Genomic DNA, 16130 nt, shown 5'->3' on the forward strand with positions numbered 1-16130 from the left:
CCACTCAGAACATTTATAAAATCTCTATTTCAGCAGTAAAAGGTTGTTTTATTTACAATTTTTGCGTTTATAGAGACACTCAACATACAAATCCAAGTATTAAGTAAGAACATGCAATTCGAACAAAGATCTTATATTTAAACCAGGGTTGAAATAAACCTAATGATAGATTCTTAAAACCAAACTACTCTTGTGCACTCAACCATAAAATAAATAATCATCGACAATCAGCACACTTACACCCTTTAGAGATTATAAGCTAACCTTATAATTATCTTTTTATACATAGGCTCTGGCACGACACGTACCTACTCTTATTCTTTAGGGTTGAAAATATAACTTGATTCGTCGATCAAATATCCAAAAGAATTCCATACAAAATTTACAAAATTTAATAATTGCCTCAGTAATTTACCAAGGAACATTTTCTAAATATTATTCTCAAACATCTTAAAAACAATTTTCAAATTCTCAGTTAAGCCAACACACTTTTAGCTTTTGTTTGTTGATTAGATAAAACAATCTTATTTTCATTTTGTCAATTTAAGATTGAATGTTAATTTGAGACAGTATAAATGCTACATCATTTCCTCATGGACACACACACCCCCCTCACTACATGAACCAAATTCGGCACGATCAAAACATTTATTTTGAAAGGAGTGACCGGACGTCCCCTCTCGTGAATGTGTCCGTCTTGACCCGGGTGCCGTGGTCCGTTGTGTCCGCGCAGTGTCGGAGAACAGGAGCATCGCCCGGCAGTGGCAGCCTCTCTGGCCCGGATTCACATATATTTTTTTTCATTTTCCTGGATTTAAACAACGCGGACAAAATGCCTGCAAGTCAGAACGTCCAAGGTGAAGACCAAACACTGAGCGTGTGTTCAGCTGCGTGCACCGCTAGCTTCGAACCGAGGCTGTACAATGGAGCATCAGAGGCCGACCGGCGGCTCCGGGGCTCGAATGAGCTCGTGTCGCTGTGAACAGGCTGGGTGTTGAAATAACTGTTGTTTTCTTCCAGGAGGGAAAACCTTCGGAGTGTTGAAGGAGCAGCAGAGACAGAAGCTGGAGGAAATCAACAAGGTAAGAAGACTGAGTCTGTTATCCGCCTGCAGCGTCTCTAACGCCTCCTCGGGGGGGATTTGAATCCCAGGAGCACACTTGACTCGGCATTGGCCTTGTTCGTGAACGCAGCATCAGTGATTCACCCTTTACCTGCAGCCAGGTTGATGTGCTTTCACAGGGCTGTGGTTAACCAGCTTCCCAAAATGCCTCACACACACGCACTCACACACGTGTACTGCAGTGATGCTCCAGGTGCATTTTTATTGATTTCACCCCCAGGCTCGTGTCACGACTTGTTGCTGTCACCCCCCCCTCTGATCACACTGACGCGTCAACGTGGTTAACTGGTGATAATGGTGCTCACCCCCCTCAGATCACAGGTGTCTAAATGAGCCCTTTGTCTCACAGCAGGCCTCGTTCCGTCAGATGACTCCGCAAGCAGCAGCTCCCACACACGATCTGTATGTGTCCATGCGTGCGTGTGTGAATGTGCGTGCCTGTGTGTCTAATCTGCGTTTCCCTCCCTTGGCCTCTGCTGCCTGCTGCGGCCACATGAGAAACCAGGTCGCTGCGAGAGATCAGCCCGGAGCTCATGTGACACCTCGTTTCCCAAAACACTCTCTGCTCCCGCGTTCAGATTCACATCGTGTGGATGTCTTTCATTTGTGCTTTTACAGAACTGATTCCCACATTCCGTAGGGGAGGTGTAGGGCTAAAAATAACAGCCATACTGTGATTAAATGCAGGGGGGGGGGGGTCATCTCTTCTGTATGCATCAGTGGATCCAGTGGGAATGAAGCTGTGGATCCCAGCACTGGTTTGTGTCTGAGGCTGGTTTTTCAGCTATGGATATTTCTTATGATAAATTCCTCAACGCTGAGCAACCAGCATTATGTTTTGATTCTGCAAGAAATGACTCAAATCCACTGGTTCCTTGCCTCATTAATACAAATGTGTAAGTTTCTACATTTTCTATCATAGAGTATTTTTAAAACATCAGCTCGGCATCTCCGGTGATTGGGATGGACACCGCATGTTCACCGTTTCCCGACCTGGGATCCCATCGGCTATCGTCAGATGATGCTTTAGCCTACGGGCGCAATAGCCAATATGTTGGGGCTTCCAGGGCGGACAGTGGATATCTTTAGCTCTCCACACAGACTGTTTACCTGCAGGCAACCAAAGCCTGTTTAAATGTGATTGGTCAAACTGCAAACAACAACCAGAAGACTTCTGACCCACATATCTTGTCCCTGGCCGTCCCATAGAGATTAAAAACATCCTTTACGATATGTGGACCAAACAACTACTTGATTTAGCGAGGAAAACAATTGGTTTACACAAATAAATAGTGTTGACCAATTGATGGCCTGTTATTGGCTCATTTCAGATATATTGTTATAGGTGTGCATGTCAGCCAATAAGTGTCAAGGAATGTAACTACATCAGTGCTATAGCCCCGCTCCCACACGAAAGTTCATGGAAATCAGTTGAGTAGTTTTTGCGAATACTGTAAACAAACAAACGCATAAACAGACAGAGGTGAGGCAGGTAATGAAGGGGACATGTATTTGTTAAGTTAAGTTGTCAACCCGTGATCTAAAAAACTAAAGATACATTAGTTCTTTGCTACTGGAGATGCAATGTTTAGCCAATTCGTATATCGGCCAACACCAAATCTATTGTGTTAATGAAGGAATTAATCATTATGTTATACAGAAACGTTATCACTTTCCTTTTCCAAGCTGAATATTTAGGTTAGTTTCAGAAAAACTAAATGAAGACATCAATATGGATGGTGAAAATTAATTTTTAATTAATATTTTTTGATGTTTTGCTGAATAATTAATAATTTTGAGCATAAAACACGTACAAACTCCGACTCTTCAGCTGAGGATAAACAGTGTTTGACCTTTGAACTACTCTTTGATACAGACAGAGGGGGTTCATGCTTTGTAATACTTGGCACTGCACTTGTTCAAACCTCCTCACATTCTTGCACACACAGTGAGGGGGAAAGGACATTCCTGTGCGTGCAGCGCTGAGTCAGGTGTCCCTGATACACATCCGGCCGCTGTGTTTATCCTTTTCACCCTTAATTACGAGCTGGACCGAGACGCCGAGGTCAGCGCGGAGAACACCCCCCCCCCCCCCCCCCTCTCTGTTCTGACCGGAGCTGGATCCCATCACGGCAGATTGCGTCATTAGAATTTCATCGGGACAACTCCCTCCTACAGGCTCTTTCCACTGCTTTGCACCCTTGTGAGGTGTTCCACTTAATGATCACTCTGATAACTAATTACAGTCCAGGGGGGGGGAACATGATAAGATTGTGAGTCATCACTCTAGTAGATTTTGACACATTTGACAGGGCGCTATCATCTTAAAGTCTGTAAAGCTGTAATTTGTGTGTGGGCCTCTTCCCTCTTTGATGCTGAGCAGCCTGCCGGGATTCCTCAGGGAAATTAAGAAATGGGCTCAGGATGTTTAAGGGAGTTCCAATTTCATTTAAAGCCTGTGAAAGTTGTTTTTCTGAACATTTTCATTTTATTCATCCTCCTCTCCCTCCTACAGGAATACATGGAAGACCAGAAATACAGGGATGAAGAAGACCTGGCGGAAAAATTGGAAGGTCTCAAAAGTAAGAAAATGTAGTCCTCTTAAAAAAGTTACTGCTGCTACGTGGTTGTTTTAAGCCGTTTTCAGACATGAACTCCAAAGGATGTCCTCACAATTAGCTCTGGGCTTTCTCCGGAGTTTGCCTTTCACACACGAGCAAGAGAGTCTCTGGAGCATTCAGGTGAGATGCTGGTGCAGCAGGCAGAGGCAGGACATGATGTATAAATTCAGCTAAGGAGATCACTTGCTTTTGTTTACAGCACATTGACACCAGCGTTAGCCCTTTGCTACATCTTGGCGTCTTCTGTGTGTGCAGAGATATTTGTATTCTTTTAGTTTTTTCAAAAACATCCCATCAGCTCATTCGGACATTCTCCGGAGTTCTCACTAGGGGACTGGCCGGAGAAACTCAAGAGAAAGTCTGGAGCCTCTCACTTTTTCATTTGTGTTTTCACATGCGGGAGAATCAAGAGTGCAGTTCATGTCTGAAATCAGCTTTATTGAGGGTGTGCTCCTTTTTCCTGGCTTTTGTCTCACCATCAGTGTTTATCTATTTGTTGGCAGTCTGCAGACACCAACATAAGTCCTCAGCATTTTTTTTCTCTGTGGGAAAGACGGACTGCTGAGATCTCTAAGAGGCTTTCAAGGCCAAGTCCTCAGCGGCCTCGGAGGAATGTGCCGTGGGCGTTCCTCAGCTTATTGTTACAATATTCCCAACTTTGCTCAAACTCAAACCTCCTGGGTATAGGAGAACCGGCTGCTGGAGCTTATTCCAATAAAATTGCGTGATTTACCAAAGCACTCCCCATCAGATATTACATGTGCTCTTTGGTCTGGGTTCACGCGGTTATGTTGCCTTTTTCTCTTGATGCCAGTTTTATATCTGCAATATTGAGCTGTTTATTCTAACAGGGGGCATATGTCTTGAAATGAGAAAGATGCTCCACTGTCCTACATACTGCCCGTGCTTGCTGGAGGAAATGGAGCAGATATGCATAATCTGAACGGGGACCCGACACCGAGGTCCGGGGAGTATTGCTGCTTTATTTATTTTTATCTCTTTTCCCGCCTGTTTCCATGCTGTCCTAGTGACCCAGAGGTCATCATCTAAACTACCAATCAAATCACATTAATGCAACTCGTGAGCTGAGGGATAAAAAAAAAACATTTCCTCTGTTAATGTTCACATGAAGCCTGCAGCAAGTTTCTTGTTCATTGTTTGTGCATGATTTGATTCTTTAGAATTATGTTTGTGGTGTTATTTATTACAAGACTGATAGTCGTCTCTACATTAAGCTTTGAAAAAAGGATAATTTAAAGAAAAGTGTAAAAATATGGGAGTATTTTTACCAAAAACCAGGGTTTCCTACAGCATGCCCCACCTTACCTGAAATAAAGAGAGCTTTCACTGATTGAAATAATTATTAGATTTTTATGGAATAATTATTTAATTCATGAATCCTGCATTTGCAGAGAATTTGCCCGGTTTATTAGGTACAACGTGAACAGTCAAATCTACTGTTATGAAGGTTTTAATGTTCAGTTCTTATTAAAGTTTTAAAGAGGTATGGATTAAACTTTATGGACATTTTAGAGGATGCACTGATATAGTATTGTTTAACTGTAACAACAACAGCATTTAACATAATGCACTATAGCTTTATAGTTATACGTCTGTAACAGTGAAAATTATGATAAAGATAAACAGTTTATAGCCCTTGTTTATAAATAATTAACTTGCCTCATGTGAATGGCTTCTTTCTAATATTCTAGGACATATAACGTGAATGTGGATGGCCCGGTGGTACAGTGGGTAGCACTTTGGCCTCACAGCGTCCGGCTTCTTCCCACAAGACATGAAGCTGAGGTTAATTGAAAACTGAGTGTGAATGGTTGATTTGTATTACATTAAATTACACTACATGCCATTTAACGGACTCCTTTATCCAAAGCGACTTCCAATGAATGCATTGATTTGTAAATTACGATCTTTCTCGTCCTATGTGAGCTGAGACTGTCTCCCTGCGGCCCTCAAATCATAAGTGGTATATAGATCATGAAATTGAATGAAAAGGTCTCAACCTTGTAAAGTGCCTTGAGATAATGTATATTAGGATTTTGGAGCAAACAAATTGAATTGTGAGCGTTGCATAGGAGTCATGATGCTACATGACACAGCAAACGAGTGAAGCTGGTAAAAGTAGAAAGAAACAACATACTTGGTCATAAACAGATGCTTAAGTTCCAGTTGGACTTTCATTGCACACGTTTATTTATGTAGCACATTTAACATCTGCTGAATGAGCTTTATAGGTCAGTAACTACACAGGGATACACTGCTTTTCTTTTCATTTTCGTCTCCAGACAGACAGGAAACGGAACAGAAATCACATTGTTTCTGGAATGAAGAGAAGCCTCACAGTGAAACTGTTATCTGCCCTTAGGTCCAGAGTCTTTTTCAAGGATGTGAAATTCTTCGCTTATCATCCCCTTCAACTACTTTATCAGACGGTTTCTATTTTAACTATGGAACACACCTTCAAATGATAGTGTTTCCTCCTTAGAGCTTTTATGGACAAACTCAGATTAAACCATTGACCTCCTTATCTATGTGTATGAATAATGTCAGCAGAAAATGTCTGGCGCTTCCTAACTTGTTGATGTTGACTCAGTGGTCTCGTCACATCACTCGTTAAGGGAATGTGGGTCCGGAGGAAATGCTGAGGACTCGAGTTTTGTTTAGCTGAGTCTTTCTCTGTGGCTGCAGATGATCAACAGGCTGCGCTACAACAAGTGGCCCACTCAAGAACTGCACGCGTGTGTGTGTGTGAGGCCCACTCCTCAGAGTTTACGAACAGTGTTGGTATTGTCCTGTCCCATTCCCAATAGGCTCCCACAGTTCCCTCTCGCTCTCTCCCTCCTTCCCAACACACACACAGAGCTCCCATTGTGGGACAGAAATAGCAAGTGTAATCGGACTAAAGAGGTCTTCTGGAAATCAGAGAATGGTGAGATTTAGGGAAAGGCGGGAAATTGTCTTTCTTTTGGTCTTTAATAACAGTAGCATCTTCATTATGAACTTTTATAAATTGCAGTATTTGATATTAACATTTTAAATCATTCTGGGGTTTTAAATCTATATCTTCATCGGACAAGACGACAGGTGATAACCCCTTATCTTATTTGTGCAAATTGCATCATAAACGGCAATAACATTATAATCAGGGCTAGGGTTCAATCGTTGCACACAATAACAACACTGCTTATTCAATATTTAGCTAACCTTTAGACTTCAACAACTTGTCATAAATAACCCCAAAAATCATGAATTAATATCTTAGCAAAACCCAGTAGACATTAAAGGAATAGTTCCACATGCTTAGATGCGCTCTTCACTCCCACGAGTTGCTGATCAGACTGACCAATCCAAATCATGACTCCTTTGAGTCTTTAAGTCCAGTGTGTTGATCAACTTTGTCCAAGTGAAACACTTATTGTCATATGGTCATATGGGAAATGCTATTTCTGGAACAAAAGATACAAAAGCAGACAAAATAAATGTGCTCTAAAAAAGCAAAATGCACAACCATTCAAAAACACACAAAACAGCCGACTACTACAAAGGGTTGAGAGTAAGTAGTGAAGATCGATGCAACTCATGTGTCTGACCAGCTGTGTGGTTGGTTTCAACCCTTGGGTAGAGCTGGGCTGCTGGTTTCCCCTGATTCCAGTATCCCTCCAGCTTTATAAATTACTGGATCAATATGAGATTGGTATTGATTATCTCTTCTGAAGCCAACGTTTTTCTTAATGCTAGATGGATCTACATATTCTCTAAATTGTGATCATAAAAAGCCGAAGGAACATTTATGCCAGATTAACCAGGTGAGCTTTGGGTTGTCCTAAGTATGTGTTGACGTTTCGTCCAGTGCAGCGTCCGCAGGTTGTGTTTCTGCATGTCTTCCCCCACTCACCCCTTTCACTCTTAGAATTGGTCCAATTAATAAAGTAAATAAAAAAACAAAGTGCCGACTATGACGAATTGTGTGTTTTAATAAGGATCGGTTAGTTTGTCTGTGTTTTAACCTTACGAGCAGAATCCGATTTAATTTGACTTTATGGTGTGATCTGAATTCTGACATTTTCCCATTTTCAGCCGCAGCATCTTTGTTTTCCTTCCTGATTCCTCGGTCTACACTTATAGTTTCCTGTCACCTTCTGTGACCCTCTCGCTCTTCATCTGTCTCTGATGTCAGCCGCACCCAGCTGCTCTCCAACACACATGCAAAACACACTCTCGGGAGAACACACACCTGTCACTGTCACCTGCTTGTGCCTTTCCTTCAGACGGTGCAGCTGTCAGCAGCGTAAGTCAGGGAGATCAGTGGACAGTGTGTTTTGCTGACATGTTCGGAGCCAGCTGGAACTGGTGTTTATGAAAATGTTAAAGAAGTTGTTTGTGTGTGTGTTTGAGGAACGTGATGAGTGTGAATACCAGTGTTAGTCATCATCTCCCGTGTGTGTTTGCTTTGCAGATAAATACGCTGAGTTTGACCTGAACGACCAAGGAGACATTGGTGAGTAATGGCCACCACCAAAGCACCAACTGCATCCCAGATAACAACTGTCGGCGGACCTGTGAGGGCTGTTGACATGAGGCAACAGTAATTAATACTGTGTGTGTATTGTCTGAGCGGTGTGAGCACAGGGTTAGAGCGGGCTCGTGTGTCTTGTCCGCGTCCTGAATGTAAAGTGAGACCTCACTGTCCGCCGGTGGGAAAGGCCTGAGCAGATGTGAGGTGAGGAGTCAGACAGGAGAGGTGGCCCCTGTCTGCAGCTCCAGAAGTGTTTACTTTTCATCAAGACTAAAATGTCACAACTACTGGATGAATTGCACTGAATTTGGTAGAGATTCTGAAATATCCCAACATTTTCTCAATGGATTGCCATGAAATTTGATACGAACATCCTGTTTCCCACAGGATGAAATGCAATAACTTTGGGAATCCCTTTTCTTGTAGAACCTTTGAAGATCTTAATTGAATAATATTGAATACACTTTCTGGTACATAAAGTCCAAAACTAGAAAAACAGGAGTCATTTATTGCTGATTAACATTTTCTAAAGGACCATTCTGATTGGTCCTCCAGTGATTTGGTGTTGCACATCCATAATGTGGAAAAGAGACAAAAAAAATGCTCTAAATTGAGCCAGCAGAGACTGAGAGATCCTAATTTTTAATCCCTAAAATGAGTCATGCACCAAAGCCGACTTTTCCCATAATGCACCTCCAAAGCGTTTCATTAGAGCCTCCCTGTTTCCTAAATGCTTCCGTATTTCAAATTCCATAAAAGTTCAGGGTTGAGGCTACCAAGCTGAGATAGCCCCGATGACATGAAATATTATACCCACATAATTTCAGGGGTTGAATACCTTTTACTAAATAAAGTAAACTTCATGTGTTAAATCAGTGTGCCTCGTTAAAATACTTAAATTATATATGAAAGTAAGTATTTAGATGGTGTTACTACTTCTTTCAGTTTTAAGTTAAACAATTTTAAGGCATGGGGACACATGCGCAAATCCAGGCAAATGTTCAGATAAGAATAAGTTCACCAAAGTCGCCTGCTCAGAATTGAAGTGAACCGAAGGTGAGGGCACACCACTGCTGCATCTGCGTGTGTGTGACCGTGGCCGTGCACGTTCTGATCTGACTGACTCGTGTGTCTTGTCTCAGAGCTGATGGGCCTGAAGCGGATGATGGAGAAGCTGGGGGTGCCCAAGACCCATCTGGAGTTGAAAAAGATGATCGTGGAGGTGACGGGCGGCAGCAGCAACACCATCAACTACAGGGACTTTGTCAAGATGATGCTGGGCAAGCGTTCGGCTGTGCTCAAACTGTGAGTACACCGCCTCTGTGCACGTGTGTGTGTCATTTTACACACGTCGTCGTTAAGCCATCTGCCGATACATTGTGTTTCTGAGAGAGAGGATGTGAGTCATGTGCTGTGTCAGCCAATTGTTTCATCCAGCAGCAGGGGGTGTGGGGGATGACTAGCGATGATGTAACCACCCACATGCTACTTTAGTCGTTAATCGCCATGGCAACAAAACCTATCTCTGTAGCTTATCTATAGACAACCCATCCTTATCTTTAGCTGGGATCATGTGCTTAGATCACTGATTATAGGCTGAGTAACCGCTGAGAGTCAGGTAGTGCTCACAAGAAACAAACAACAGAACTCATCAGATTCTTCCAGCGAGATTCTTCTCGTACCATAACTTTTTTTAATTTTAGAATATAGGGCTAGATTGTGAATATCAATGTACGTTTGAAGGTCTTCTGCACAAATTAAGTTACCGACTACCAGTAGATGTTAGCAGGTGTCAGCGGCCACCAGCAGATGTTAAGGACATGACCTCAGTTGTGCACGTTAGCGCCCTCAAGTGTTTTGACCTCGTAATCAACGATACTGGCCGGACTTCAGGGTACTCTGAGGCTGAAGGTAAATCCGACTGGCTCCTGGTTTGTATGGCAGCACCAAGGCTCGCTCAGTAGATCAGGACATCATAACCTCTATGCCTATTTAAACTAAACATTGTCCCATATCAGAACATAGGACAAGATGGAGAATATCTCTTGTACGTTCTCCCGCTACTTCAAATATAGTAATATAATTTTTTCGATGACCCCTCGAGGATAAGGTGACACACAGTAATTAAGGCCGTTTTAAAAATGGTTGATATAGCTGGTGTAAGCCTTTTAAAGCAGTCTTGCTCTGGTCACACTGCAGGAGCCCGAGTGTATTGGCTGATGCAATTCAGCTCTGCTGGATTAGGCTGGCTAGACCATTCAGTAGATAAATCTCATAATCCCAGAAACATCCAGCAGAGAGAAAATTCATAACTCTTCCGCCTTTGCCCTCGACCGTTTCTCGAGAGTGTGTCCCATAATCCCACAGCCGCTATTTATAAATGTCGAGCTCTCTCCCTGGCTAAGGTGCTCACTCAGGAGATCATTGCAGAAGCTGAAATCTCCTCTTGATAACATTAATTCTGTTTCATCAGTGTGGTGAAGTCTTTAGTTTCGCTATGCAGAAGGTTTTAGATTTAGGAAATTATTAACAGGAGAGACGTCTCTGTTTAAAGTGTATGGCAGTGAGCTTCAATGTGATCTAGTGAATTAAAAGGGGCTTTCATAAGGGGACCGTTTGGTCTTGGCCTTGCACCATTCTAGTTTTAATGTTTACAATTACTATATTTCTGTCTCTTAATAATTTTGGCTTTTCCAAAACTCGTGGCAGCCTACTGCCCCCTGCACTCTGATAACTACAACTCTCTCCCATGCTGCTGTGTTTGTCTCTCACGGGAGGAGAGGAGAGGAGAAGGGGAGGGGAGAGACGAGGAGAACAAAACCGCTTTAGATCAGTGCTATTCAAAGCATTTGGCAGCAAAACAATTGTTTTAGTTGCAATTAGAGTGAAATGATTGAGGTCAGGCTTCACAATTTGGATCATGCAGTGAAAGCTCTTTGAATGAAGACGCTATCAGTGCAATACAAGTGAAGAAATACGCAGTCAGTCATGCTTGATGTTTTTACAGTCAAGTAGCACTAGCTGTGATTAATCTTTCTTGATAAAACTGTTATTTTTTAAGCTTTACATAAACCAAAACTCCACTTTTTGCTTTGAAACTCCATAAAGCAGGATTATGTTTTAAATTAGATTATCACAGCTTCCTTTCCTGACTTATTTCGACTGAGTGCTTGTGTGTATTTTGGTCAGACTTTCACCCAGTAACAAGATTAAGTCACTCAGTCACTTGATCTATTGCGCTCTTCTGTTTACACGGGGCTGACTAACCCAGTTTGGCGATACTCTCAAATCATAATCACTTTCGATCACTTCAAATCTTCAATCCACATATTTACAAAAACAAGACATTTAACCTTTCACTAGATTAGGGGGTGAAGCAGTGTTAGCTGATTGACGTCTGTCAGGGGGGTTGACTCGACCGACTTCACTCGGCTTTGTGGAGCGGAGGAGGTGTCGGTAGTGGGAAGAGATCGGCTGCCAGAGAGATGTGTCAGGGTTTGAGTGGCCGAGTGCCGGTTTCATCATTGCTCCTTATGGGCTTAGCGGAGCTTTGCGGACTTTTCCAAAAAAGGAAATTAAAGACAGGCATTTGCTCTGAATAGCTTCTGTCAGATCCTTCACTCCACTGTGTACGGACTGAATCACCATTCCTCTCCGTCCCTTTGTGGTTTCCCTTCATTCCTCTCACTTAACAGCTCAGATAGTTCATACACAGACTGTAACTGTGGCGCTCTCTTTCCTCCAGGATCTGATTGTCCCGTCCCCCCCCCCCCTACACACACACACACACACACACACACACATACATCCTGCCTCTTTTGCTCATACTCATACTTCTTTTACTCTTTACTTTGATGTCCTCCAGCCTCAGAGCCTGTTTCCTTTATGCCTTTCTCCATTGTTCTGAACGTTGGATCATCATATAATGTTTAAATATTTCCAGCAATTTTTTTTTTATAGATTGACATGAAATTAACCGTTAGTTTGTGATGTTTCAGTGGGTTGTTGTTTTATCTCAGCTATACTAATATAAGCATGTTTTATTTTAGTGAAACCACAAACAAGACCATTGTAGAACTGATAGGTAATTGTACATTACTGTAGGAAAGAGTAATGATACATATAGTCTGTCGTTTGCGAGGCCTATTGAGGGTTATTATGCATCACCTTATCAATTGTGGGGAAGAGTAAGTTACTCTGCGATTATATTATTCCTTCATATCTGTTGTAGTTGATATAAGTTTTAAATTTCATTCATTATTCTCATAAAAAGTCTTAATTTGAACTTGTTGAAACCTGCAGAAATCCTGTAAGTTGGTGTATTTGCTGTCTAGTATTGATACAAGGTGATTTCAACCTGGGTAAACACTTCATCAAAACAGATATTCAACCAGATGCATCAAAACAACGGACTCCTACGTCCCAAGCAGCTCCGGCAACACCCTCCCCCCAAAATGCCCCAGCAACCTTTGTACTTGAATTCTTTCTTTTAATTATTTAATAAATATTAATGAAATATAAATTGTTAAAGTTCAGTGTACTGGGACTAGGAGCACGGGTGAAGTTTGATGTGCAGTAGCACATGTAGTGCTGCCAGAACAGCTTCAATGTGCCTTGACATTGATTCTGTGAGGGGCTCTGTTGAAGCAAAATACAAACCCGTCAACTCTTAGTTTCAGGTAACTCTACACTAATGAAAATCTACTGTGTCGTGTAATACGAGTATGAAACTCAATTCCTGCCTGTGGTTCCCCTTAAATCCCTCACACCGGTCCTTATGAAAAATATAGATAAGCGTTGTATATTTTTAATTGTTACCATTGTTTTTAACTTAGATTTGTTTCTTTTCCATTTCCTGATTCCTCTCTCTGCAGTGTCCTGGTTTTTGAAGACAAAGCCAACGGCGCCGCCTGCAAGCCAGATGGACCCCCTCCGAAGCGGGACATCTCCAGCCTGCCTTAAGTGTAGCTGTCAGTCTTGGGACTGCTCGTGGAGCAGAGGGACCATTGGCGGTTGCCTGGAATTGAACCGTTGTCATAACATGTGGAGTGTTGTGTTAGTGTGGGACCAGTGAGTGAAGAGGTTATTTTTGTGAATAATGTGCAAGGTGTCTGTTATTTGGAAGACTGAGACCACAACTCACTAAACAATGTTTGACTGTGAATATAATTATCATCCTTTATTTCCCCCTTAATTACAATGTAGCATCTATAGTTGTTCATGTAATCTGCTTGATGAATTAAATTTTGTAGTGTGTGTATCATGGTTATATTTTAAGGGAAGACTAAACAAAATATTCTCCAGATGTCATCGTTCTTTCGCTCCCTCCTTCCTCGTTTCTTTGTTTCCTTTTTGGAACGCACTTCATTTCAACAATGTGAGGGAAGGATGCTTTTTTGGAGAAGCACAAGGAAAACCAAGCAGTTCTTCCAACCCATTTTTTGCACTGTCCTCTGTGGTCTTGAAATGATTCCTGCCGGGCTAATGTTAGTCAGCGTCTCACTTTAGATCAGGTGCCAGAGATCACAGGCCCAGCCCATTTCCTCTGGGTCACAGTCACTGGCCCCTCGAGCCCAAATACTGATCTGGAATCCGTTGAGAAGGTTAATGTGGCCGCCTCATGATCTGAAAATCATTTTTTAAAAGATGCGTGTGGAATATTTACTTGCACTAGCTGAGAAACACAAATTGGCGATCTGGTTGGGTCTTTTCAGTTTCCGTATATGGCTGGAGGTCGACTCACTTTTAGATCTGTAGGGTTAAGCACATGTTAGATTTGGAAGGAGTGTGATTTACAGGCACACACAAGAGCAGAGCATATGTACATATACACTCCACACAGTACAATCATATTCTTTCCAAGTGCCTCAGCATGCAGATACTGTAGAGCTTAAACACAGATTGAAAAAGGAGGGAGTGCACACAGGTGTTCAGTTCAAGCAGTCCTCTTATGTCTTTGACAGTTATAACGTTATTTGTCAAACTATAATGTTTATTGTTTCAACATAATTTTGAGTGCGTGACATATACATGTGGTGGATTGTTGTGCGGTTTCTTTCCTTTTTCCTGTTAAATTTTTTTATGTCACTCCATCGTTTAACCTGCTCATTTTGTGATTTGACTTCTAAGTTCATCTTATATTTGTCTTTCAACTCCTATACTATCTCTCTTCATTTGCTCCCAATCCATTCTCTCCATCTCTCTCTGTTCAACTGGGTTCATTGTCCTGTGAATTCTGTATTTGGTGCCTCTGTGTTTTGTCTCTTCAGTCTAAATGTCCTCCCTCTACACTCTATTTACTGTGAATTTGCTACTTGTAGTCGTTTAACACACATAACATGTTTTAAAGTATTTTTGTAATTTTCAGTCTTGTAGGTAGACCACTCTTGTGTTGTTAAGGTGCACATTGTCTGCAGACACCAAAGGAATTAAAATTCTTGTAACACTGGCGACGTGCCTAGTTCCGGATCGTTTGTTGCAGTAAACCGAAGTAACTTCATGTTTGGGTGAAAAATGTCAGGTACTAAACACATGTCTATTGTGCTTATAGCAGATTCCACCCTAACCCTAACCAGGTTATGTACTGGAGCCTCTTGTCTTGTATAGAAAGGTGAGATTGGCCGTCAAGCTGCAGGGTTTTTAATAAGATCTTGCGGCACATTTGCCTTGATACAACCTTTTGCATTATTCATTTTGCAGGTCAGCAACTATGACACTCATCCAGTTCTTTCATATAAAGATAGCGTGTGTGAGAAAATCTGGCTGTACCTCCTACGTGGAGGTTTTCATTCCATATTTGTTTTTCTCTTGTCATCAAATTTTTCATGTTGTGTAATGTACGTGCAGCTGTATGCATTCACACCCTGAAGCAATAAAATGGTTTTTCATGAAAAAGGTAAATAGCTGCTTCAGTGCAAGCATTCCCATGAAAGGGCTCTATTGTGTCTGGTTTTATTAACGCGGAGGTCGTATGCATCGTGTTTCATCGAGAGGGCAGTGTGTGTGGAGGTAGTTCTTTAACAGACGGATCCAGCTAGATTATAATAAGCAGCTTTGTAATTAAAACGATGATCAGTGTCCCGTGTAACAAACTGCCAGGAGCTTATGATGGCACAGTGGAGGAAGAACAGAGTTGGATGGAAGGAAACTCGAAACATCCAGTTCAGGATGATGGCGATACCTCAGGCTTCAACTCCACAACATCAATTTTATGTTTGCTCCATCTTTTTGCCTTTCATCTGATGGTGTGTCAGGCTTGTTTGAGGATTATTTTATAACAGTATCTGGTGCAGTGCTGCCATTCGGAGGATACTCACAGTAATGCTTCTCATTAACCTTCCCACTCCCTCTGTTGTTTAATGTACAACAATGCAATGCACCCTGGGGCATCATCCTCCTTTCGTCCTCTCTTGCATCAACACTGCCATCTACTGGACATCCAAAGTCACGACACGTGTGAAAGAATGATCAACTAAGAAAAACCTTAAATACGTTTTTTTCCATAAGTAATCCTAATATTTAGAACTCCGGCTTTATTCAGATCACTATCGGCAGTTTATGGCATTTGTAAGGTACATAGAACAACAGCTCATATGCCTTTTGACATTTATTCTGATAGTAGAGAGAGAGTATAACATTTTAAAATAAATCATAGTTCAATAAAACAAATGGCTTATTTTTATAAGGGGCACTGCTCTGATATTTTTGTTCATTCACTTTAATCATCAAAGGACAACTACTCAGGTTGTGAAGATACAACACAATCTGAGTCACATACTTTGGTTGTCATCTCTTCCATCTCTGGTCTTTAAAAAAAAGGCTCCATCACAAATTTAGGAATGGATTTCAAAGG

The 16130-nt window shown here is 41.8% G+C and overlaps 1 protein-coding gene across 1 annotated transcript; it reads left to right on the forward strand.

Moving 5' to 3' along the window:
• The first annotated feature begins 696 nt into the window (after nt 1-696).
• Nucleotides 697-14726, forward strand: aif1l (allograft inflammatory factor 1-like). Its single transcript, XM_053410926.1, has 6 exons — nt 697-857; nt 1021-1082; nt 3639-3705; nt 8219-8260; nt 9421-9583; nt 13153-14726. Exons 1-6 carry the CDS (start codon nt 833-835, stop codon nt 13238-13240), a joined length of 447 nt encoding a protein of 148 aa, XP_053266901.1. The 5' UTR covers nt 697-832; the 3' UTR covers nt 13241-14726.
• The last annotated feature ends 1404 nt before the right edge of the window (nt 14727-16130 follow it).

The sequence above is a fragment of the Pleuronectes platessa genome, chromosome 19 (genome assembly GCF_947347685.1).
Source record: "Pleuronectes platessa chromosome 19, fPlePla1.1, whole genome shotgun sequence".
NCBI classification, from domain to species: Eukaryota; Metazoa; Chordata; class Actinopteri; order Pleuronectiformes; family Pleuronectidae; genus Pleuronectes; species Pleuronectes platessa.